Source organism: Triturus cristatus, chromosome 2_1 (genome assembly GCF_964204655.1).
Source record: "Triturus cristatus chromosome 2_1, aTriCri1.1, whole genome shotgun sequence".
NCBI lineage: Eukaryota > Metazoa > Chordata > Amphibia > Caudata > Salamandridae > Triturus > Triturus cristatus.
The window spans coordinates 818,316,135-818,340,385 of record NC_140581.1 but is presented as its reverse complement, the minus strand read 5'-3'; the positions used below and the strand labels follow the sequence as shown (position 1 = coordinate 818,340,385).

The 24,251-nt window shown below is 41.6% G+C and overlaps 1 protein-coding gene across 2 annotated transcripts in view; it reads left to right on the top strand.

Moving 5' to 3' along the window:
- Nucleotides 1-24,251, top strand: part of LRRC2 (leucine rich repeat containing 2) — a 1,026,438-nt gene that overhangs the window by 756,638 nt on the left and 245,549 nt on the right. For both annotated transcript variants that reach the window (XM_085632844.1, XM_085632846.1), the window contains one exon: nucleotides 18,139-18,275. In XM_085632844.1, the coding sequence (XP_085488970.1) occupies nucleotides 18,139-18,275 (137 nt within the window). The remainder of the gene's footprint in view (nucleotides 1-18,138; nucleotides 18,276-24,251) is intronic.

Genomic DNA, 24,251 nt, shown 5'->3' with positions numbered 1-24,251 from the left:
GAGCCTTTCTGGAGCCAGCAGGCGAATAATCTTGCGGAGGTTTGCCAAGAGCAATTGGATTTTCAGAACCTGGAATTAAATAAAGACCCATTTTTGCAAGATCTTGCCAGCCAATGATGTTGCGTCCTTTGACCGCAACATATACTTTTGTGAAAATGGACCTCCCTAGACATTCTAGCCTAGATTTAAAGTAGCCCAACATGTCAATGTCAAATTCACCAAATGCTTTTGAGTTGACATCTGTTGGCACTAAAGATACTGAACCTTTCCATTTTTCTAGAAATATGACATCTGACAAAATAGTAATTGGGGACCCGGAATCAGCCATAATAGAAATCTCTATATCACCAAAGAATACTGTACCTAAAGGCTCTTTCACCAAATGTGTAGTATAAACAAAATTACATTCAATTGATACCACCATATCTTGGAAGTCGTCTGTACAATCGTCAAGAGTACCTGAGTATTCAATACTATTAATACCAGTATGTCTCTTGACGGATCTACATAAGGTCTGGAAGTGACCTACTTTCTTACACGATACACATCTCTTCCCAATAGCAGGACACATGGGACTATTACCCAGGTGTGATCTAGAACCGCATCTATAACAAACAATATTAGTTTTCCTAAACCCTTGCTTAAAAGGCTTGCTAGCACTAACAGCATTAATAGAGTTCGAAACATCCTGAAATGGCGTTTTACAAGGGAAGGACGACTGTTCACTCTGGAGCACTCTGGAAGTAGTAATAGACCTCTCGATGCTCTTGGCAATATCTATAGTTTCTTGAAGTGTAGGTTTTCTACAACTCAACAATCGCTGTTGAGTTTTCTTTGAATGGCAGGCAAAGACAAATTGATCACGTATGTAAATGTCTGGGTTCGCCTCGAATTCACACGTTGAAGCTAAAACTCTCAACTGTGCGATGTATTCTTCAACAGTCTCATCTTCTTGTTGCCTTCTCCTAAAAAAATTGTGTCTTTCAAGCATTATATTCGGTTCTTGGTCATAATGATTTGCAAGACGAGATAATGCCTCCTTGTAATCATTCCAGTGATCTGCATCACCAGCCTCACCAGCTGGAGTCGGACTTTTGGGTAGATTTTCAAATACATGCTGTGCTGTAACACCTAGACACCCATACAAAATCGCAACTTTCCGTGCAGGAGAGCATTTAACAGCATCAATGGCAACAATATGGTTTTCAAATGCCTTTACCCACTGACGCCAGGGGGTGCTTGGTTTACCTGGATTCTGTAAAAACAGAGGAGGTTGTGCAAATTGTTGGGAAGACGCCATGGATGAAAAGATATTTTACCCAGAAAAGGTTAACAAGTCTTTTAAATTTGAAGAAAACGCTTCTTATAACTTCCTTTCTCTTTTCTTTTAAAATGTCCAGAGAGAATGACAAAAATAAATAAATAATTAAATAAATAAATAAATAAATAATGAGTACAAGGAGTCAACTATAACAGAAGGTGTGCAGGCTTAACCAGAACACTTATGCAAAAAAAAATGTGCCTGTCTGCGTTAAATTTCAGAGTGATAGGGTTGTCCTGGCAAAAATTGTTTTTAAATATAATGCTTAAGGTGTGCCTGTCACCGTAGAAGGGTGCAGGCTAGATCCTACCTTGATCTGCACAAGAAAACGAAGTCGAGCCTGATCCGTGTCTTCCTACTTCGACAGAAGTATAACACGCGTTGCTAGGCGACTGTAATCTGAAGAGATGGCCGCTTGAAGCATGCGCGGTGAAACTGACACTTCAAATCGTGTTAACAGCGATGAACAGCTGACGTCATGCGGCACTCAGGGAAAACAAATCAGGTGATTGCTGAAGAGAGGGGGGAGGAGTCAACCCCAAGCAACGAGAGACTCGGTGAAGCAGGATCACACCAGCGAGGCAGGAACGGCAGAAATCGGAGGTGGCGAGGTAAATGCAGTTTGGTTGGTGGGTGTTGAAAAGGATTCTTCTCCCGCTCGTGGCCAAATGTTATGGAAAGATAAGCGGATCCTTTAAGGTTGATTGAAGAAGGTTTATTTCAGGAATTACAACACCCACGACCGGACGCTGCCGCTGCGCACCAGGACCCCAGGCAACTGAACTAACGTTGTCGGAACCTGGAACGCATCGGGCAGCGACCGATCATGGCCACACATTCAAAGGAGGCACAGCCTCGTGAAACATCCTTGCGCTGTACTCCAGCACGAGGATGTGCATCAACATATAACAGCGGCGCAGCAGGGAGGCCTGCGGCACTGCCCTATGGTAAAACCTCATAAATGAGGCCCTAAGAGGTTTGATTATGTAAAAAAAGGGTCTGATTCATAAAGGTAAACTTACACTCTTGGGTAATTTTACTCTTTTTAGTACTCACAAACTACTATTTATTATCAACATTAGGCTGCAGAGATTCTGCAGTCAAGATGGCGAACTCGGAATATTTTTTTTTATGTGCTGAGTTACCCACCCGACTGCAGAGTCTCCCCAGTATTAAGGTCACTATTAAATCATAGTTTGTGAATACTGAAAAATTGTAAACATACACAAAAGTGTAAGTTTATGAATCAGATCCGAATTGTTTACTTTTGGAAATTTGTAGTAGCACAGTAATGCTTCATAGAAATTAATTGGCTTCTAAAGCAAGTTCACACAAACAATTTTTATAGGAATTCTCTTAGCTCCGTTTGCAATAAACAGTTTCTGAATTTAGAAACATGTTATAAGGTGTGAAAGTACTAATCATAAACGTTTGGCAGCCAAGGAAGCCCAGAGTTCCAAAATTAGTTTAGGATTGGGTTTCTTTAAAACAGGTGTTATTAAAGTTGGCAACAAACAGCTATTCCCTTCTTCTCTGCCGGGGACTCTCAGATTTGTGCCGTAGCTCAGAAGGTCAGCTACCCTATTACAGGGGCAGACGGATAAAGGTGGCTCATTCAGTCAAAGTCCAACTTTTCCCAAAAGGCTGAAAAAAATACACATTGTGGTTTTGAGATATTGGCCCAAACTCACAGGCAAAATTGATAGATGTGAAGGCATGGCTAGCTCACTAAGATAGCTGGAGAATTTAAGTGAAGGTCCGGATCTTCGTGTCTGCTAAGCCCTTGAATGGAAATGGATACACGAGTAACCTAAGGAGTCAAAGGTGGCCGATTGCTATGGACTCGGACACAACCAATGAGTTGCCGGTGGATTCACTCCATACAGAAGCTGGGGCAGATGGCGGCAGAGAGGCTCTAGTAAGGGTCTGCTATTGGAAATCATGAGAAAAGGCAATGGTATGTTATAGTTACTCAATGGTGCAGAGTGAGGAGGCAGTGGGTAGACTATCTGTGACCAGGGATATTACACCTAACCACCACAAACCTACGACGGTAGAGGAGGAACCCCACCCAGGAGAAAGCAATCAAAAGGGACATTAGACCACCTCAGCTTCTGATATGGGGGTGCATGGAATAGAAGTAAATGTACACCACATGACCCATCACCAGACCCTCAGTACACAACTTGACTTTGTGAAAATCAGAAGAGAAGGTTCCTGTTGTTTGTGTGTCTGAGGAGAGGAATGAGGCTATTGCATGCTGCTCACTGGTAACTGACCAGAAGTGATTCTCAAGGTTCAGGCAAGCAAACGCCTGAGTCCAGGAATAGAAAGGACAAAGAAATGTTTTTCTGTGGAAGAACCAACTTACCAATTAGAAATGGCTTACAGTGAACTTTTCTGGAGCCCTTGCTGTTGTGAATGGTTCATCTTGCCTCCCTTTCCCTGCTGCCATCTACGACCCGGAGGAAGATATCCAGCACCTGAAAAAAACTGAGGCTTGTTTAATTTTCAGTCTTCGGAGAACAGAGAGAAGGTCTGACTTAGAAAGGCACCATCTTGGCATACAAGATGTCCTAGTTCACATTGCTCAGAGTTTTTATTTAAAAAAGAGTAAGGTTTACAGGGGTCAGGAGTAGGTATCCCTGTGATGAGAAAACCTTGCAGCTATGCTTTTAAAATATTTATCTTTCTGAACATTTGGCACCAAAACTCATGGATTCAGAGGCACCCTGAAAATGCCTTGCTAGCCCCAGCATCCTGGCTTGCTCTCCTGGAGGAGTAAGGCAGAAGGAAAAATCTTTGACCAGTGCGACCCGCGAGGCTTACCTATCCACTAGTCCATCATAGTCAGCCTGAATTCATGCCAATCCCATGGTCAGACAAAACTATAGATGATTTGCAGATCCTTGGTGGTTTTGACAGGACATCTTTAAAATTGATATAGCCTGGTAACTTCATCTATATGCAACAATTTTGTTATCATTCATTTTTCAAAAGTTGGCTGATTTTTACTAAAGTATTTGGGCATTTTATTGTTCTTTTCTGGACAATAAGTTTCATTTGGTGCTACTTGAATACATCCTATACAGAAAAGCCTGGGTAGTTATTGTTGTCCGGACTTAGGCTCAGTTATAATATTTGAAACAGCGTTTTATAGCCCAGGACGATATAAAATTACCAATTTGGTTGCACTCTTGCCCCAAAGTAATAATCTAGATTTTCAGTTTCTTCTTTTTATACAAAGATGAAGGAACACAGTTTAGATTATATTGTTCAGCTCTCATTATTCTGAAAAGTTAGTGAATGAAGGCTATTGCTGACTGATTTGAGATCAAACTGAGATGATCAGCTGTCTCAATGAAGTGTTGTGCCGGGAGTTCCAGAGCGCTTGAATTTAGTTTTATGTCATTTGTGATGCAGCCTGTGCTATGGAACTCAGAAATTATGTTAAACAGTTCTTTAGTTGGGTATGTAGCATCAGAAACATAAGAGCAGTGAGTTATCTTGGCTCGCTTGATATATATTTTGAATATTCCGTACTGTCATTGGAACTATGTATTCTTGTGGTGCCTGTTTCCTTCATTGTCTTTTGAGGCTTCTGGTTTCAGTTTTATGTAGTTTTACATCTGAGATAACCCATCCTCTCATCCAACCAGGACATTAATGTTGTGTTGTTCTGAGGAGCATCCCTATTTTAAGAACATCTGTCAGAGTACAATGCTGGGCTAGTGGTGACTTTCTATAGGAAAGTTTCTAGGATCTAGTGAACAAACATATGGTACTAGGTGCTGGTGGTGGTGTTGTCTTCGGGGATGATAAGGCAGAAATTAATGATGCTGGATATCTATAGACACTGCTGTTTCCTGTGACCTTTTGAGATGAAGTCTGCATCAAGAGAGTGACTTGCATAATGAGTGGGCTCATTGACTAGTTGTTAGAAGTCAAGTGCCTCAAGTATAGTCAGTAGGCATGACATCTGATGTAGTGCCAGTTTGCCAAACCATGCGTGGTTAATGTTCTGCCCGATATTGAGTTCGCATTAGTATCAGCTAATGCTGCATTATGCCTTGGTGGTCAATAGAGGAGACTAAGAAAATCTAGGACGCTGAGGAGCAAGCAGATAATGATTCACATTTCAATACTGACTAATCTTTAATGCTGAAAACCAAAATAGACATTTTGTATGACACAGCTACCCCTTAGGCATATTGTGAGTCAGCATCCTCTCCTAGTCAGGTTGTTGTGATCATGAGCAGGTGTGATTTTTAGAGATCTTGGTTGATTAGACATTAAGGCAGGTGGTTTTAGAGTTGACTGCTGAGATACGTATTCTTTTTTTTTAATTCTTTTTTATTAAACAATAATCAGCTAGCATAATTACGATTTTGTTCATAAGTTGGGTTACACACAATTTAAATGGTTTACAAAGTCCGCTGTACAAAACATGTCATAACACTAGTAGTGCCTCTCAATTCCAGCTTGCGGATCTCCCCCCTCCCTGCCTCTTCCGGCCCAACTAGTCTACACCCCCCCGAACCCCCTATAATCCTCCCACTGGTGCCAAATTTTTTCCCACTTCTTCGAGCAAATTCGTAAATTGTGTTTTCGGCCGCACAGCACCAGTCCATATCTTTTTCCCACTGGGAGACTTTAGGTGACTGGGCCGCCCCCCCATGCCCCGGCAATGTTTCTTTTGGCCACCATAGCTGCCCCTTGTAGCCATGTTCTCTGATATTTAGGCCAGGACAATTCACCTGACACACACAGAATATGCCACCTGGCATCTAGTGGGACTTCTTGTTCCAACACCCCTGACATAATTCTGACCACTTTCCTCCAATATTTCTGCATGATCGGGCAGTCCCAGAGATACGTATTCTTGGATTTGTGTCATTCTGCTCTTGCTGTGATGGGAGGAGAGGGTGATGGAATGGGATTGTTGAGTGCCTTAGTTAAACAGTTTGATTGTTTGCTGTGATAATCCATCTGGTGGTTGCTCTGATGGATGCGTTGGGTGATGTGGCAGCAGAGGAAGTGAGCAGGGAGTGATGGTTGATTCTTAGCTCTGCTCAAGAAGACACAATAATGATTTAACTGTCTTTTGTGGATGGGGAGGTATGTGTACAAGATGTATGCACAGAGAGGTGGGTAGGGTAGTGCTTTAAGGGGCCTGGTTGGTGTAGTTAGGTGATAGCCAATAGAAAAGGTTTTCTGGAATGGTGAGGATGAGAATGTGTGAAGGTAAATATAGAATAGGAGACAAGGAAGAGTATGGGGCTGAGGAAGAGAGATTAGGTAACTAATCATGGTCTGCATCTTTTATGCGGGATAATGCAGCAAGGAACATGAGTAGGAGGAGGTACAAGAAAGCCACTTTGGAACCAACGTTTGACATTTGTGGAGGGAGATACACTTGATTACTGAAGCGGATGACAGATGAGAGATAGAGAGTGCAGGCGGGAGCAGGGGAAAGCAGAGCCGAGTAAGAAGATGTGGCAGAATAAAATGGTGTAGTGTCACACTTAGATTTCAAGTGTTTTGTCTGGTTGTTAGAGTCAGTTGTTAAGAATATGTCAGATTTTAAGTACATTTTTCATTTGTTTGGGTGATTGCACATTTTTTTTGATGGCTTCTGTCTCAACTCAGCATGAAGAGATATTGGACTGTGTTGTGTGCACTGGATGTCTGACTTGATTGGTGCTAAGACTGTGGAGTCCTCCAATAGTATTTTAGCAAGAAGTTTTGAACTGGATTCCAAAAAAGAAGTTACTCACTGAGTGATGCAACACACAACGGGAGGGCACATTAGCTGGAGATTTGATAGGCCTGCTGAATTTTGCCCTATGTAGTACGGAATTGTGCATTCATTGTCCAGCTCTTTTGTCCATGTTATGTTGAGTTTGCAAGTTTTGTATGAAAGGATTCACGTGTTTTTGAAAGTGAAGGATGATTAAACAATTTTGGTTAAGGCCTGGCAGGAATTTGTTGGTTCAATGATTTTGCTGGCGGTGTGTTTTAATTTCCGATTAATTTACCCAACCAGCAGTGGATGAAGCATCACCCTATTGATTGTTTTAAAGAATTGTGGTGAATTTTGTATTTCTGGACTTACTTCCCACTGTGGAAGCTTCTTTTACCTAAGCTTGAGACAGAGCAATACATTTTTTCCAGTCCAAAAGAAAGACTTTTGTTATGAGCAATGATCACCATGTAAGTAGGTGTAAGTTGTGTATGTTAAAGTGACTGACTGTGCTTAGAGAACTATTTTAATTTGCGCAAAGCATACTTTTTCTTTTTTAACTTTTTATTGCAGTGTATTTGTTGAACTTATATGACCTTTTTACAATCAGGAAATTACTTGCAGGATGTGGCTTAGGAGTAAGCTCTGTGGTGTTCACCTGTCCATGGGTCAATTAACAAGTGTAAATCAAGGCCAGTCAGCACCAGAAATCCCCCTGTCAACTTTTGTGCATCCTCTGGTCGGCCTAATCAACCAGCACAAATTATCCAGGAACCTTCCTAGAGAAAATATTTTCAGGTAGTATGTTCAATTATCTTACATATGTAGAACCATGTGGTGTCTAATATTAAGAATAAATCTATCCACTACACAACAGACGTTTATGTATACAAACGTGATACTAAAAGGACCCAGAAAGGCAGACATATTTCAAACCAGCCATTTTGTGTTTTTTAAGAGTTAGACATAAATCAAATTGTATTAAAAAGTAACAGACAGGTTAAGTGAGGATAATATGATGCAGTCCCTTCACCCTATGTGCCTTTGTGTCAAATTGAAGCAGGCTCTTTCAAGGTAGCTACAATAAATCATGCTGAAAGTCAAATGGACTGTAATAAGATGTAAAATACATTTTCCGGCTTTGATTATAATTTAGGGACAATCATTCTGGGCAATTTCAGCAAAGGAAAGTTCTACATTCAGCCTCATGATCCACAAGTGCAAGGGATCATCATCGAGACGGAATATGCATAATATATTCATCCTCACGCCCGTAAGGATCAAAGGCATGTAGTTTGAGATAATAATTATGATGTAGTTATAAAGGCATTCGAACATGAACAGACCAAGGTCCATAAAGGATTGCAAGCCTGCACTGTATAAAAATGAAGATATTTTTAGTAACCAGATCAATTCGAAAAAAATAAGGAAAAACATTTTATAACTTATATTTCCAATTAAATCAGAGGAACACCAGAAACGATCTTATGAGGGTGGGAAGTCAGAGCTTCGAGAACAGTCATAGACAGACGCGCTGTTCGCAAGGTGAATTTCATTAAAAGTAATTATTAGTCTCAGGTCTGAGCTGGGCTTTTTGTCAAGGAATTATAGAGACGGTCAGAGAAAAAGATATGCCAAGGCCATGTGGCTGATGAGTCAAGTGGCAGAAGCTGTATTTTCCTCAAAAACAGGAGTCCAGACTGGAACCTCACTGTCGACCAGATTTTGGACCACTCGTCCTCTCCCGATCTTCAGCACAATCAAAACTGACCCCTCCTCCAAGACCTTCTATCAGATCACTCATTGGTTGATCGTTGATCCCTGACACTTACATCATCACCGGACAGGGTCTAAACATTCCTTACCTGTCCTCATGGCACGGAGACCCAAATTGATTCTTTTTTGGCACATGGCTCAATCCTCACAAAAATACTTCCCAGTAGGATAGGAAAAAGTACGATTTCAGATCAAACTCTGATTTCAATCTTTCTAGATCTATGACTCCACTCTGTCATAGATTAATCCTGGAGGATGAATACCCAGTTCTACCAATAACTGGAGAATCCGAAAGAGCTCCAAACCCTACTTAAAGATGCCCTTACTCTCAACGGTGGATCGGTTTCCTCACATCAAAAACTATGGGCAGCAAGTAAAGCATATATCCAGGGAGCAATGATGAGAGAACAGGCTGAACAATGCCGAAGAACCAGTGCCAAGCATAGACATTTGGAGAAGGAGGTTAATGACGCACACGCAGTATCGTAGCAAGGGGGGGTACGCCCCGGGCTGTATGAGTTTTGGGGACAGTGCCCTCCCCCCTTATCTGCGGCTGCCCCATGGTGGTGATGACAGGAATCACCATAACCCCTCCTCCGCTCCTAAATTCATCCGCTGTGGGCGGCATATGCTGGGGCCACCACAGGCGACATAAGCCCTAGCTATGCCACTGCACACACGAATGCTACACTCAGACTACATTTGCCTCCCGCTTGCAGATCCTGACCCGAATAAAATACAATCTTAACGCTCTCCTCTCTCCATTGGCAGAAAAAGGCTCATGACATCTCCGCCAGCAGCATTATGAACATTGTGAAAAGGCCGGCAGACTACTTGCTTGTCAATTTGCACAGAGGCAAGTGCAGATGACCAATTTGAAGACCAATTTATGGCCTGCCTGACTGACCTCACCCGCCCTGTCGACTAACATGCAAGATATGCTTTGCGGGGACATAACAAATACCGAAATAGCAGAAGCAATCAAGGACATGCCCTTGAGAAGAGCCCCAGAGGAGTGGATGGCTTCCTGGTTGAATTTTATAAAATAACGGCGTAACACTCAATCCCTCTATTGGGTAAGCACTTCTGAGGGGTGAAATCTGAAAACTGTTTAAAACTGGAGTTCTCGTGGGACTTTATAACTGTTCTAATAAAACCAGGAAAGGACACCCTGCAATGTATAGTCTATCATTTGATCTCCCTGCATATCAATGATGTCAAATTAATGCAACATTTCCATCAACTGGGGCACCAGGCTGGACTGCCCTCTATGCCCCTTGCTCCTTCACCTAGGATTGGAGCCACAAGAGACAGCAATCTGGTCTTCTGGCACAATACACGGCATCCACAGTCCAATGGGGCAGTTGAATCTCTTCTTTTATGCAGAGGATAGCCTACTTGCTCCCTAATGGTGGTGTTAGAAGACTTCATGAAGTTTTCTGGATGCATAGTCAATTTGAATAAATGTGAGGCCCTTACAATGAAGGCCACAACTAGAGCAACTTCGCTCTTAAATCTCCCCTTCTGTTTGCAATCCATAAAAAGTATTTAGAAATCTGGGTCCATCCATCCCTTTAGTCTATGGTGCAGGCCAATCTCCATGGAATGGGACTTTGAAAAATGGAGTGTACTCCATCTGTCACTCTGGGGCCATGTACATGTGGTAAAGATGGTGGTAGCAGCTTGCTACACCTATGCCATGGGCATGTTGCCTCTATTGGACATTACTGAGAATTTGTACCTTACATTTAAATGTGAATGACAAGGAAGGTAGTGTAGTGTCCTCCCCAGCCTGGCTGCCCGCTAATGACTATGCCACACACAGAGCTTAGCATAACATGTCTTAACTCATCTGCATGCAACCGTGAACTCAAGATTCCAAACCTGCTTTCACTTCACTCCACTATAACACTTATGTCACAGTTCTACGGAGTCAGTCCATCAGGAGCCAAAACGGTTCTGTCATTCATAACTCATATGACATTACATCTCCCCCTCTATTAAATAAAAAATTAGAAAAAATACAAATATATACAATAATAGTTCTTCGATGTGTCTTCGTGGCACTCTGATCACACGTCTTGATCATGTCTTTGGAAACTGGGGACCAGTTCTCGAAGTGTGCACGATCTGCATTGGCAATGCAGGAACAACTGAAGCCAGGGGGTCTTCAATTGTTTTGACCCAGTCTCTCCATTGACATCAGTGCTTAACAAGTGATAAGCCACATTTCGGAAATGCGAGAAATCTCATGTAATGGAATACCCAGGAAGTTGGGCAGTCAGCAAGGGTCCTTTCCTGGTGATGGAGCGTAGATATTATCTGACGTCTACCTTTCTCAATTCTCACCTGTAAAAGATCATTTCGATAAAACATTTCTTGATGAACGCATGTTAACCTGCTAAGTCAAAAAAAATTGAGAATACATGCTGCATCGTAAAAGCTTGTAGAGTGTTCTAAAATGATGATAAAAAAATGTTAACAAAAATAAAGCGATACAATGAGAACTACTCATGAACGAATTTGTGTGTTGTAAGAAAATGAAATATCATTAACGTAGAGAGTTGTGTGATGTTAACATTCAAATGGGCATCGTACCTGAAATACATACATGCATAATGAAGTTTTTGAAATGATAAATTGTTTAAATTACAGAGATCTGACGTATTGCTAAGCTGAGCTTCTGTAACTTCTATATAATAACACATGTATTGAGAGTGACAGGTTGATATTTTGTTTTGAAAAGATAACGTACAAATAATGCTTAAGAAAATATTTTAGTAGTACCTAATATTGAGATGTAGTACCTGAAAGAATACTATAACTGCTATAATGGAGAGAATCGAAATGCATTTATGAAATATGTGATTTATAATGAAATTAGAATGTAGTGATTCAACTAATTTCCATGTAGGCCCCAAATGCTTCTCTTGCTCTGCATTAATGAAAAACCATGTGAGACAGTCACCTAAGCCCTATGAGAATTTTCTGTGGAGTTTCATTTCTGTATTTGCTAACAAAGGACTCACTTCTCGCTAAGAAGCGTACTCAATAGAAATGTAACAATATTGTTGCAAACCTAGGGGAAAAGCGCCTGGGGACGGACGGAATGTGAACAAAGTAAAGTTCCACCTACTTCTGTGGAAATGACGCAATGGGAACACAATTTATCTTAATGAATTTTAATGAAATTTGCAAAAAGGATTACTTAATTTTTTCGGATTTGTGCGATTCACTGATCACCCCACAACAGCTCACTATGAGTGACCAATGAAAACCCCATGGACTGTTTGAATTGATACGTTAAGGAGTGTAAACCTGGAACATTTGGAGGTATTATTGCCCCATCGGAGGAGGAGTCGGGGCTGGCTATCATTTTCCTTCCCTGCCTGGCATGATGTCGGGCAGATCTTTGATCCTTATTGTCTTTTCTATGCCCCTTTCCATCCACACTGGGTGATTTAACTTTACTTTAAGGAACTGAACTATATCTAACTGCGACCTCAAATCCTGTACTTTGCTGGCTGGTAAAGGATGCAGGAAAATAACATTTCGAATGAGAGGTTATCTGACTCTGACTGTGGTACACGGTGTTGCAGATCAGACTTGAACGGATCTAACTGAGGACAAATTTGAAGCGATCAGCATTGCTTTGGTTTTATTAGTAACTGAACCTCAAATGTATCCTGTTTCTCTCCACAGAAGATTTTCCAGCTGTCTAATAATGCTCTGTTTCGTGTTGTGAGGCTACTTATACTAATATTTTATCATTAACTCTGATTAGAAATGTATTTTTCTTGACTTGTCTTTGCAATAATAGGCATTAGATAAATGTTTTCCCTGAATTATCTTTATCAATTCTGTCTCTTTCTTTTGGTCATATTTCTTGTTTTAAGGTATTTGTATTTGTGGCTGAGAAAGTTTTTGAATTAAGTTTGAGGTAACAATTATTTTATTCCAGGTCCTCTTAGAATAATTGTTCATGTTTCCTAGTATTCCGGTCCCTGTCAGCTCAACCAAAAGATCCATTGGAGGGCAATGGTTCGTAGAAATAAAGGAAATTATTGTGATCATTGTGCAACTGAGGATAGATAATGAAATGGGCCTAGTAAGATAAAATTATTAGTAGTGAGTAGATCAATTTGGTAAGCTTCGCGCTGCATCACTGGTCACAAAATGAAATGGCTCAGCATAAAAGGAAGCATAACATTTTCATTCTCTAGACTTATGAACAAGCACTTCAACTCCCATAGTAAAAGTTACATCTTTTGCATGTTTGCACTTGTTGCATGGGCCTTCATTTTCCTTTTATGATCTAATTCTCTAATACAGGTTCCTTCCTTAATACTTAATCTTCTGTGGGTCCATTGAGGTAACTTGGTTGTCATGGCTCTCCTTAACATCAAGGTTGCAGGACTTTCACCTGTGGTCGAGTAAAGGATCGAACAGTATTCTCTAAGAGTAGAATTCAAGACTGTTTTAAGGTTGAGCTTTTCCAATAGGTCACGCTGAATACATTTCTTGTGAGTACTCATGAAATGTTCAACAGGCCATTGGCATCACATTACTGAGAAAGTCTCTGAATTCTCGAAGGTGGGCTGTTGTCAGATTTTAAGATCACAGTACCACGCCATGTTGCAAAGATGCTGCCTAATCTCTCGATGACTCCTTCTTGAATGATGGCTGAGAGATTGTCTATGAATGGAAAACGGGATTATTCATCAACAATCACCGTTAGGTGATGTCCATTGTCAAGAGGACCGAAGAAGTCATTGGCAATCCTTTCCCATACATGTTTTGGCAACTCTGACATGTTTAAGGGGTGTTGAGCATTTTTCGATGAAAGACAGTTGCATAGATGTCTGGCCATCAATTCTCTTTCAACTTTCTTATTGAGATGAGGAAACCAGGCTCGATCTCAGAGAGCTAGTTTTGTGGCAACGATTCCATGATATCCTTAAAGGGCAACTTCAATTGTCTGCTGTCGCAGACTCTCTGGAATAATAATTCTCGATCCTCTCATGATTACCACAAGTATGGTGAAATAATACGTTCCAGAGAGCAAAGTGATAACATCATGTCACTGAGAATTATGAAGGGGGAGATATTTAAACGGCGAATACAGGATCGCTAATATTCGTATTTGAAGTTGAAATTATGCAGTATTTATTTATATGACATATTGATTGTATAATCTTTTTTGCACACGATTAAGCAGCATTTTTAAATCAATTTTTATGTAAATCATTTAACGCAGGGGGTAATGTTATGTTGTGGGAAGTATTGTTTTCACGGAAGGTAGTGAGAATTTAGTGTAATTAGTTAGCACTAATGAAAGGAGACATCCGACGTAGGTGTATGGTTGGGGGTAATGATGCAATGTGGGAACTGTAGTTTGCACCCAGGGGAATGAGAATCAGGTGACTAATTAGCTAACACCAATCAAAGGAGACATTCTAGCAGGGTGACTGTTTAAATCAGAAGCAGTTATGAGGGTTGGGAAACATCGTTAAGTGAACTTGAAGTAAGGATGTAACTAGGAATGCAGTGTTTTTCAGGTATGTGTTTAAGCTAGTTTGACACGATAGGTGAGAGAGGGATTGGAATGTTTCAAGTGTAAGGTGGGAGAGGTGAAGTAACAGGAGGGTTTAGGGAATGTTTTCATAATTACGGGGGAAGAGGTGTGTTTAGATTTAGGTTGGCACATAGGGAATTTAATATTGAAAAGATTGTTGTTTGTTTATTCTTTGGATGTTTTTAAATTTATGAGCACAGACAAAGGGTGCTGTCACATTTAATTTTTTGTCATATAATTAGATGGCATTATTATGAATGTTCTTTTAAAATACACGAGGTAATGGTGATATTTTCAGTGACCCCTGAAGAAGGTCTTGTGTAAAGCCCGAAAAGCATTGGGTAATGATAAAGAACTGCTGCTTTGAACGTACCGTGCGTTTCGACCGTGTTTTCGATAGAGGCTTAGATGGGCACATCTTTAACATGTGAAGCATTCAAAAAGCAGGATTCGAGTACATGTGTAATAAAAAGACGAGTTTAAAAATGGACTTACGTGTGTTAAAAATTGGAATAAACAAGGATGAGTTTGATAAGGAACAGTTTCAAGGTAGTTGGTGTATCCACGTCCCGCTGTGCAGATGGGTGTGGAACGAATCTTCGCTCCCCTCAGTTTGGATTACATTGGTATGCCATCAGGTCAAGGCATGACCCAGCACGCACACACTTTTCTGTTGATCATGATATACAATGGAGTAAACAAGAAGAACAAAACGGTGTACACACCACCACTTTGATGTCAGCGGTGAAGAGCATGCCGAGTGACAAACTGCTCACATGTGCGCCAGAGATTCCCAGAGTGAGTCAGTCATGAACATGAAAAGTAAGCCGAAGTACAAGGCGGAGGGACACAGAGTGATGTCTCCATTGAAAAAGAAGTTGTGCTTCAGGTGTGGATTTTCGTTTTCACACAACGGTAAATGTCCTGCCTTTGTGCAGGTTTGCAAAGGCTGTGAGAAGAAGAACTATTTTGCAACAGTTTGCAAGGCGAAGGAAAAAGTAAGTGTGTCATGTTGCAAAGACAATGTGGCAACCTGAACGCTTCAGAAGCAACGTTCAACGCACGTCCTCAAGGCCAAGAAACCACACCAATTGAGGCAAATCGCCACCAAACGAGGTCAATCATCATCCAAATCATTGTCAAAAAGTTCTTCACTATCAACAACAAGTGAAAGCAAAGACAATGGTTGTGCAATGTCGATGTTTACCTCTGAAAAACGTATGCATATTGGCCTGGCCTCTTGGGAAGAAAAATGCAAGTCAAAGCAAAATCGATATGGAAAAGCACCAAATCTATTCAAACATTGTTTGAAGATTATTGTAAAAGTAAACGGTTGATCAATCCCTTTGATTGTCGACAGTGGTGAGTCGATAAACATAATGCCTGAAGGCAAATGCAATGAACTATCGCCATTGCCACGCCTTACACCATCAAAAACTAAATTTTATATGTGGGCTGCATCAACACCATTTAAAAGTCAAGGTTCATTTGAAGCAACAATGAAACACAAGAAAATGAAAGTACAAGCACCCATTCATGTACTTCAATGTACGGCATCAAGTGCCTGTTTACTCAGCTTCAGCATGGCTACTGATATGGGACTGATATCAGTGAATTTTAACATAGATTCTCATCAGGAAATAGTAAGTCAGTTCCATTCATTGTTTATAGGGTTAAGAAAACGCAAGACTATGAAAGTAAAATAACACATCAGTGAAGACATCTGTCCTATTGCTCAAAAACACAGACAAAAATAGACATGTTATACTAAGCTCTGTGTGTGGTGTGGTACCCAGGCTGGGGAGGATGCTACAAATGGTGACGAGATAGGGGATAAGTAGCCCGAAGATCGCCGGTGCTCTCCCAGAGTGTTTGCCGTTGTCCAGAAAACTGCTTGTGCATGCCACGTGTGCCTCAGTCGAAGTGACGAATCGACGTTTGGTGTATATGAAGTCAAAGCACAACTCCAGCCAGTGTGAAGCATTTGAAGATAACGAAAGCATCACTGAGAAGTCTACACATTGTTGGCCAAGAACCTGCTGGTGAGGTTGTAAAGAGAAGTACCACGCTACTATACAACCAAAAGGTATACATCATATGGAGTGATAATGTTCAAGGTGGATAAAACCAGGTTTTGAAAGGAAAAGCAAATTGTAAGATAACACTGTGATCAGAAGCACTGCGAGGCAGAGATCAACCAGATGTGAGACAAGTTAAAGAGATGCCTAAAAATACAGTGATTCAGATACCAGAAATGATCGCCTGCTTACCAGAACTGAGTAAAGAGAGTCATGGTACTACAGCGTTAAGGGAAGTGACCCCAGAAGAAGTGTCTGGGGTTGTGCTTATGAAGCTGTTCATACCCGTAGTGGCACACCACCAAAGCTGCCAGGTGGCGGGTCAGAACTCCAATGGTCTCCAGAAAAGTGAAGGGCTCCCATGGAGAGAGACCAAGAGGGAAGTCACCGTTCCACAGACTGTCCAAGATGACCCAGAGGCCAGCACCCCACATGGCCTTAGTGATGGTATGAATGAAGCAGGTCCTAGTGGGCAGCAGAGAGTATCGGTGAGAACTCCACTCTCAGTGTCAGCCAATCCCACCCTCGTCACCAGTTGTAGCTTCCTCCTCAGCCTGGGTACTCGCTAATAACTGCATCACACACAGAGCTTAGTATAATACGCCTTCATTCATCTGCGTGTAAACGCAAACTCAACATTCTAAACCTGCATTCACTTCACTCCGCTTTATTACTTATGTCACAGTTCTAAGGAGTCCATCAGGAGCCAAAAGGGTTCAGGCATTGCTAACTCACACTACACTCCATCTAGGTCAGAGGGTTAGCATGTATTCAAACGGCCTAGGTGATAAGGACTTTACAAGAAGCATTAGTGGCTTGATCCAAGTTGATACACATAAGGGTATGAATCAAAGGCACACATGCAAGCGAAGTGAACAGTCATTCTTTGAACATGGAAATGGCCTGTTTAATTCATTGGATCTATCTATGAAGAGTATTCCTCATGACGAAGTATGTGCTTAATTTTTTAGAACACAGACTATTTTATGGATACAATGGTTTTCTTCTCCGAGTATCTCCTGCTTTGAAGGAGTTGGGGGGGCACAATTAAAAGAAAAATAGCTTGTACTACTGGTGGATAGTGATTTCCATTATTTCCCAAGGAATTCTGCAATTGCATTCAAATGCTTCCCCCAGGTTATGGGCTAGGGCATTCTAAAGTCAAGTTAATCTATCAGCACTAACTCTCTTGCACACTCCTTCGCAGTATGCGGTGGTGGGGGTATCCATACAGTTAGTGTGCAAAGCTTTTTGGTTATCTCTGAACTATAGGATATGCTATGGATAGCATTCGTGCACAAAATGTTTTAGGAAAGTAGCACTGGACTGGGGTGATATCCTGGACTGAGAGGAGCAGAACGATAACTGGAATTTTTCTTCTGTAAATTGTTGGCCTGAAACATGCCATTATAAGTTACAAGAAACGTATTTGCATTGGGTGCTGAGTTATAAAGACCCAGATCTTATAAACAGTCTAGCGGGTAATGCAGGGTAATTAAATGGATAAGGTGTGTTATATGAGTCTTGAAAAATATATAGGCTATGTGTCCTGACAGCTAAAGAGCACTAACGTGTCCTTGATTGGATTAAAATGTGTTGCAGTTTTGGTTATTTCATTTATGTTTTTTCTTTTATTTTATTTCAGGATGTTTGCAAAACTTAAAAGAGCTTAACGTAAGCTTTAACAAACTGGTGAGCATACCCCCAGAATTGGGAAACTGTGAGAATCTAGAAAAAATGGATTTGTCTGGAAATCTTGAGCTGATGGAGCTTCCCTTCGAAGTAAGAATTTATGGCGATCTCACTATTGTGCACATATGAATTGCCCTTTTACAGTCAATTTTTGTTTTGATAGCGTGCGTTATGTTTAGTAATGCTCAAGTCATGCATTTAAGGACTGGAGTATGAGTCCAGCGTCCAGTATCATCAATTACGACTACAACTCTGAGATATTTCAGAGGCATACATTTTCGGAGCAATACCTTTGTAAAACACATGATAATTGTATCCACTTTTATTCCTTACGAAAGAGCTATTCCTGCATTCTACTTCCCCATAAACATGTATCGGGCAGAAATCTGCCCGGCTGAGAATCTGCCTTTAAATGCAAAAATATATTCATTTGCTAGAATTCATCCCATTTTTGATTTACACAATTTGGCTTTTCCCTCTCAAATTTATTTGCTCAGGCGAAATAAAATTAACACTATAGTGGATTTCTACGTGAACAAAACTACTTACATGGTTCGATCTGTGGGTATTCCTGTGAAGGCAAGCCTGGTGTACATCCAAAATATAGGCAGGTCGTTTGCTTTATAACCAGAAAATGGACAGATATTAATGCCTAATTACGATATCGTGAGTCCAACACTGACAGCTCATCGGCGGCGGACCAACCGACATTGGCCCCTGCGTTCCACCCGCAGCATTACCATGCGGCGGGCAGAGGCATCTGGTGGACGGACCGTCCGCCATGTTTCTGAAGAGCTCAAGGAGCCCGTCGGTGCATCGGAGGGTCAGTAATCCCTACAGTGAGGGTGGTGCCTGCTCAGGCACTGCTGTATGGATCACATTGTACATTTGAGCCTGCCCTTTCATGGTGGTTCACCCGCCATGAAGAGGCAGGCAGAAAGTAACCTTGGGGGTCCGTACTTGGGCCCCTTTCCCCAAGGCCCTCCTCTATGGAACCTGGGAGGCACCTATGGTGCCCCCCTCAACATCCCTGGACCATGTGGCAGACCACACATGGTGCCTGCCACATAGTGCAGGGATGTTTTTAATGTGTTTATTTTCTATTGCGGCGTATACTGAAGCCCGCAGCACACGCCGTAATAGAAAATATACACATTGCGGTCACATCGTAATCCGGGCAACGAGACCGGCGACTTCTAGTCCGGCGGTCCTGCTTCCACCACGGTAACGGTCGGACGAGAGTCTGACCGGCATCGTAATCAGGCCCTTAGTCCTGTCAAGGACAAGAGTAAATCAGTTTTCAGACAGGTGAAAGAACATCTCTGATATTGTTCCTCAAAAAAGATATTTTGCCTGTGTATAATTAAAAATATTAAAGGACCACATGACCAAGAGAGTAACATTTCCACATGGGAAATGAATATATGTACACAAAAGTATTTACATTTGTGTACTACTAGAAATCAGCATCAATAACATAACAGGCTCCTAGGGGTACTCCTTAAATTATTTTAGAATTTTAAATAAGTCACACATGTACTTCAATTTTATGCTTAAGTGAACTTCTGACTTTCATTGGAACTAAGTCCCCATACGTTCAAAACAAAATAAGGCATTATGCTTTAAAGCATTTTAAGAAAAAGCAATGCTTTAAATCAATGCTGCACAACCTTGATGACGCAGCACTCTGGTTAACTTCAAATGCATATTTATATCGATTAAGTGAACATTTATGGTGACTTTGAGGTCTGATGGCCTTTTAGTCGTTATTGTGTTTTTCATCAGTTATCCCTGTTACTAAAGAGAGAACAATATTAAGGTCAATGATTACATGTAGCAAAAACACAAAACAACTTACTTCTCTTGGTTCACCCCGAAGTGTAAGAAGCTGCGGATTGAGTTAGCAGCCGCTAAAGAGCAAACCAAGTAGATGCGATACGACTGGCCAGCAAACATTACAAATTTGCGCAGGCCGAAGCAAAAAAGGAGTGGACTGAGAACAGTTGGCTCCAAATTAGCTACGCCTGCCAAAAGAAGGACTCCCAGCTGTTCTGGATGCTAGTCACGAGGGGTGATGCTGAAAAATCCAAATCACTGACAAGTAACATCTCCGAAGCTGCCTGGTATGATCATTTCTCAGTCAGTAGTCTACACAGGACTGGAAGTGTTAGACCCGGGAGGCCCCCTCATGGATTATAAAAGTAACCAACTATGTACCAATCTTTTTTCTTCAGCAGAGATAATGCAAAGTATTTGCTCCATAGTCAAAAACAAAGTGTCTGGCCCGACAGCATACCTGGAGATGTTTTTCTGAGCAACAGCCCAAACTGGACTAACTATATTCTGGCTCTAGCAAATAGAATTGCTGAAGGGGGTCCGATACCTCTGTCATGGAAGGGAGCCGAAGTCATCCCAGTATTTAAGAAGGGGGATCGTTCGCTACCCTCAACTATAGGCCAATCAGCCTAATTGACGCCGTTCAGAAGGTTTTCTCCCGTGCTCTACTTAACAAAATCACAGACTGGATGGAGGAAAACATCATATTATCCCCCTTCCAAGCGGGGTTTAGGAAGAAAGTGAGCACTGTTGATCAAGTTTTCCGTTTTACCTTGCTGGCCTGGAAGCAGAGTTGTTAGAACAGGGTAGTCTGTACACTGCTTTTATTGACTTAAAGTCAGCTTTTGATCTTATACCTACGCCTAAATTACGGCAGGTTGTACGTGACGAGGGGATCCCACATGAAACCTTGGCTCTTCTTATTCGGTTACACAAGGAAAACTATGCAAGGGTGCGATGGGGGGACCCAGGGCAGCAGTCATATCCAATAAAAGTTGCTAGAGGGGTACGCCAGGGCTGTGTCCTGGCGCCCACCCTCTTTTCGCTTTTGTCTAAATGGACTGGTGAAGTACTTAGCAGAGGTTCACGCTGATGCCCCAAAATGGGGGGAGTGAAAATTACAACTCCACTGTTTGCGGATGATACCCTGCTGGTCTCAAAAACCCCCAGTGGCTTTCAGCCGCTACTTGACTGTTTTATGTCCTTCTGTAGATCTAGAGGATTAGAGATCAACACCTCAAAAACCAAGCCAATGTTGCTAAATACACACAAATCATTCAAGGGCCACCTATTGTTGGGGGGACCCCTCTGGAGAGAGTGGACACTTTTGATTACTTGGGCGTAACGCTTGCGGAGTAAATGTCCTGGAAACACCATATCTTGAAGCGATCCCTTCATCAGAGGAAAACCACAGGGGCATTATTAAAGGAACACAGGGCTTCACAAACCAGGCCGATAGCAGCATTGCTCCAAATTTACGAACAGAAAGTGGTAAGCTCCGCTTTGTACGGAGCTGAACTTTAGGGATTTGACAACCTTGATGGCCTTCTCCATACAGAAAATAAATTTGTGAGGTCCCTCTGCTTGCTCCGACAGAGTACTTTACTCCTTCCCCTAAGGCTCAACAAGGGAAGGCCCTCAATAGTGGACAAAGCTAGATTAAGCCCTCTTCTTTTTTGGCTCCGCCTCAAAAAAACACCTGAGCTTTCCCACTATGTGGCTGGCCTTGAAGAAGTAGCCTAGACCGTTTTTAAAAAATTGGGTGGTTTAGCAGCATTCAGACATCCCTCTCTACGGTTGGCCTGGGGAATCTGTGGGCTGAGTCTGACATTAGTTTGTTACCCAGCAGAGAGTGCGCTAAGACCTGCTACTGAAATTGGGTAGATCAGAGAAATGTGTCATTAACAGGTGGCCGCCTTACAACAGAATTCTTAGAATTCAAGCTATTTAGTATGTTTGAGCAGTATATGGAGGTTATCCCCATACCAAGTTATAGGACGCTATACATACAGTTCAAATTTGGCACTCTCCCTCTGAATTAATTTACTGCTGCTTGGCAGCAGGGATCTGATGGCGCATCATGCTGCTGTCCCTACTGTTTAGGGGCTCACAAGACAGTTTACCATGTTCTCTTTGCATGCCCACTGTATAAACTCCAGAGGCTTAAGTGGCTAGCCCCCGTCTGCAGGCAGATGGGTACTCGATTTCACCAGGAGGCGTTACGTATTCTAAAAACTGATTCCAGGACATTACTAGCTTGTGCAGTAGCTACATTTCTGGGGAAAATGTGGCTTATCAGGAGACTTAGATTGAAGAATGGGTAAACCATTCATTGCAGTTCTTCAACTATACCTGGCCCTATTAGTTTATATGGACTGATAGGGCATGATATATAAAAAGCACCAGTTAAAGTAAACATGTTATCATGAATGTGTGCTCGAACAATATGTATATTCATTTTTTATGGGCTTTTGGGCAATGGGGCAATGTTGCGGATCTTCTTATCTATGTATTATGCCCTATCTATTCAACCACTTGTTTCTTCTCCATCGGTGTTAAAAATTGCAAAGTAGTGTCTGTATCGGGTATATAACAATTATGCATAATGGTACCCTTGCACTATATGCACTAGCACTTTCTTCCGTCTCTACCTTTCTGTTTTACGCATGAGAGTATTTTTCAGGAGTTCACTTTTGTGAAGCTTTAACTCTGTTTTTATGAAGATTCTTCCCATTAAGATATATGTAAGTTTAGTTGTTTTTAATTCAAGGAGCTATTCAGCCGAAATGTGGAAACTGTGCTCAATAGATACTAGCCGCACTTTTTTTTAATAACGTTTAATTGACAGTACATGTCATTTTATCTAATTTTAATGTAAAATTTAGTATGGGTTCCATTTTGTGTGGGTCTCTCACTTTGTTAAGCCTTATCTTACTTTTTTTAATCTATCTTTTCTATCCATTTTAACTTTTCTTATGATGATGCTATCTTACTTACTGTCAGCTAACATTGTGTTCAGAAACATCGTTAGATATTGAATGCGTTGGCGAATCCAACTCTGTATCTTTTGCAATCTGATGGTCTATACTGACCGAATAAAGTTTCTTGACTGACTGACAAAACAACACCATATGGAAGGAAATCCTGGCTTCCGCACAAGTAGGAGAGGAATGTAACTATGAGATAGCTGTGTTTTGGGATGATGGGCCAATTATCAGTTATTACATCCAATTTGACCTCATATATATTAGGCTGACTTTGATAAAATGAATCAACATGATGGATAGTTACAGTCACAGATTAAATGAAAGACTGCAGAAAAGCTAGTAGATGGACGAATTATCTACATAAGTAACCATTTCCAACCTAGAAATAAGGATATATCTTATTTTAGCTCCAGTAATACTTTCAGAGGCAATAATTGGTCTGACCAAGTTACTATTAAGTTCACAACACTCCTTCTATTTCTCTCAAGCTCTAAGAAGCCAAAACATCTTCAATAGACAATTAAATAACAATTAACTAACACTTAAATTACATCACATTGGTAGATTCTTGTTTTATTGATATATATGGCTAACACTGTCTATTGCAGCTGATCATATGTTTGCATGAGAAGAAAACATCTATCTCACCTAATCTGAGTCACCACCCTCATCCATATAGTCAGCTGACCTTCAAAACAAAGATTCACTATGGAAACGTGACTGTCTTTTCTTATCTGTGTTCCGCAAGCTAAGAAATGTATCCAGGTAAACCTGGCTGGCTGACTTCCATCATTGGTAGGGATGCAGCACAATCCGTTGACTAGTGCTGTGGACTTTGATCTTCTGGTCGATGTTAGGAACCTCAAGCATCGTACGCTGGGGCAGCCGGCATGGCTTGCGGGTGGGGAGGTGGGTGCAGGGGATGCAGAGGTGTCACAGAGGGGTGGTGGGGGTGTTGTGCGAGGGAAGTGGGACTTAGAAATAAAACATTTTTAAAAAACGTATCTCGAGGCCGGGTGCCGCATCTTCTGTGCTCCTGTTCCAGGAAAAGGAAGCAGGCAGCAAGGCTCCCTCCCCTAAGCCAATCACAACACTGCAGTGCAGCATTGTGATGGTGCTCACCCAGGGGCTGTAGGTGTGGACATGTTCTCCACGCTGGCTGTAATGTAGCCTGCATGGAGAACAGGGAAGTGCGCATGACTGCTTTGGGCAGGCCGAGAGGGCCGACCAAACAGTCATTGCA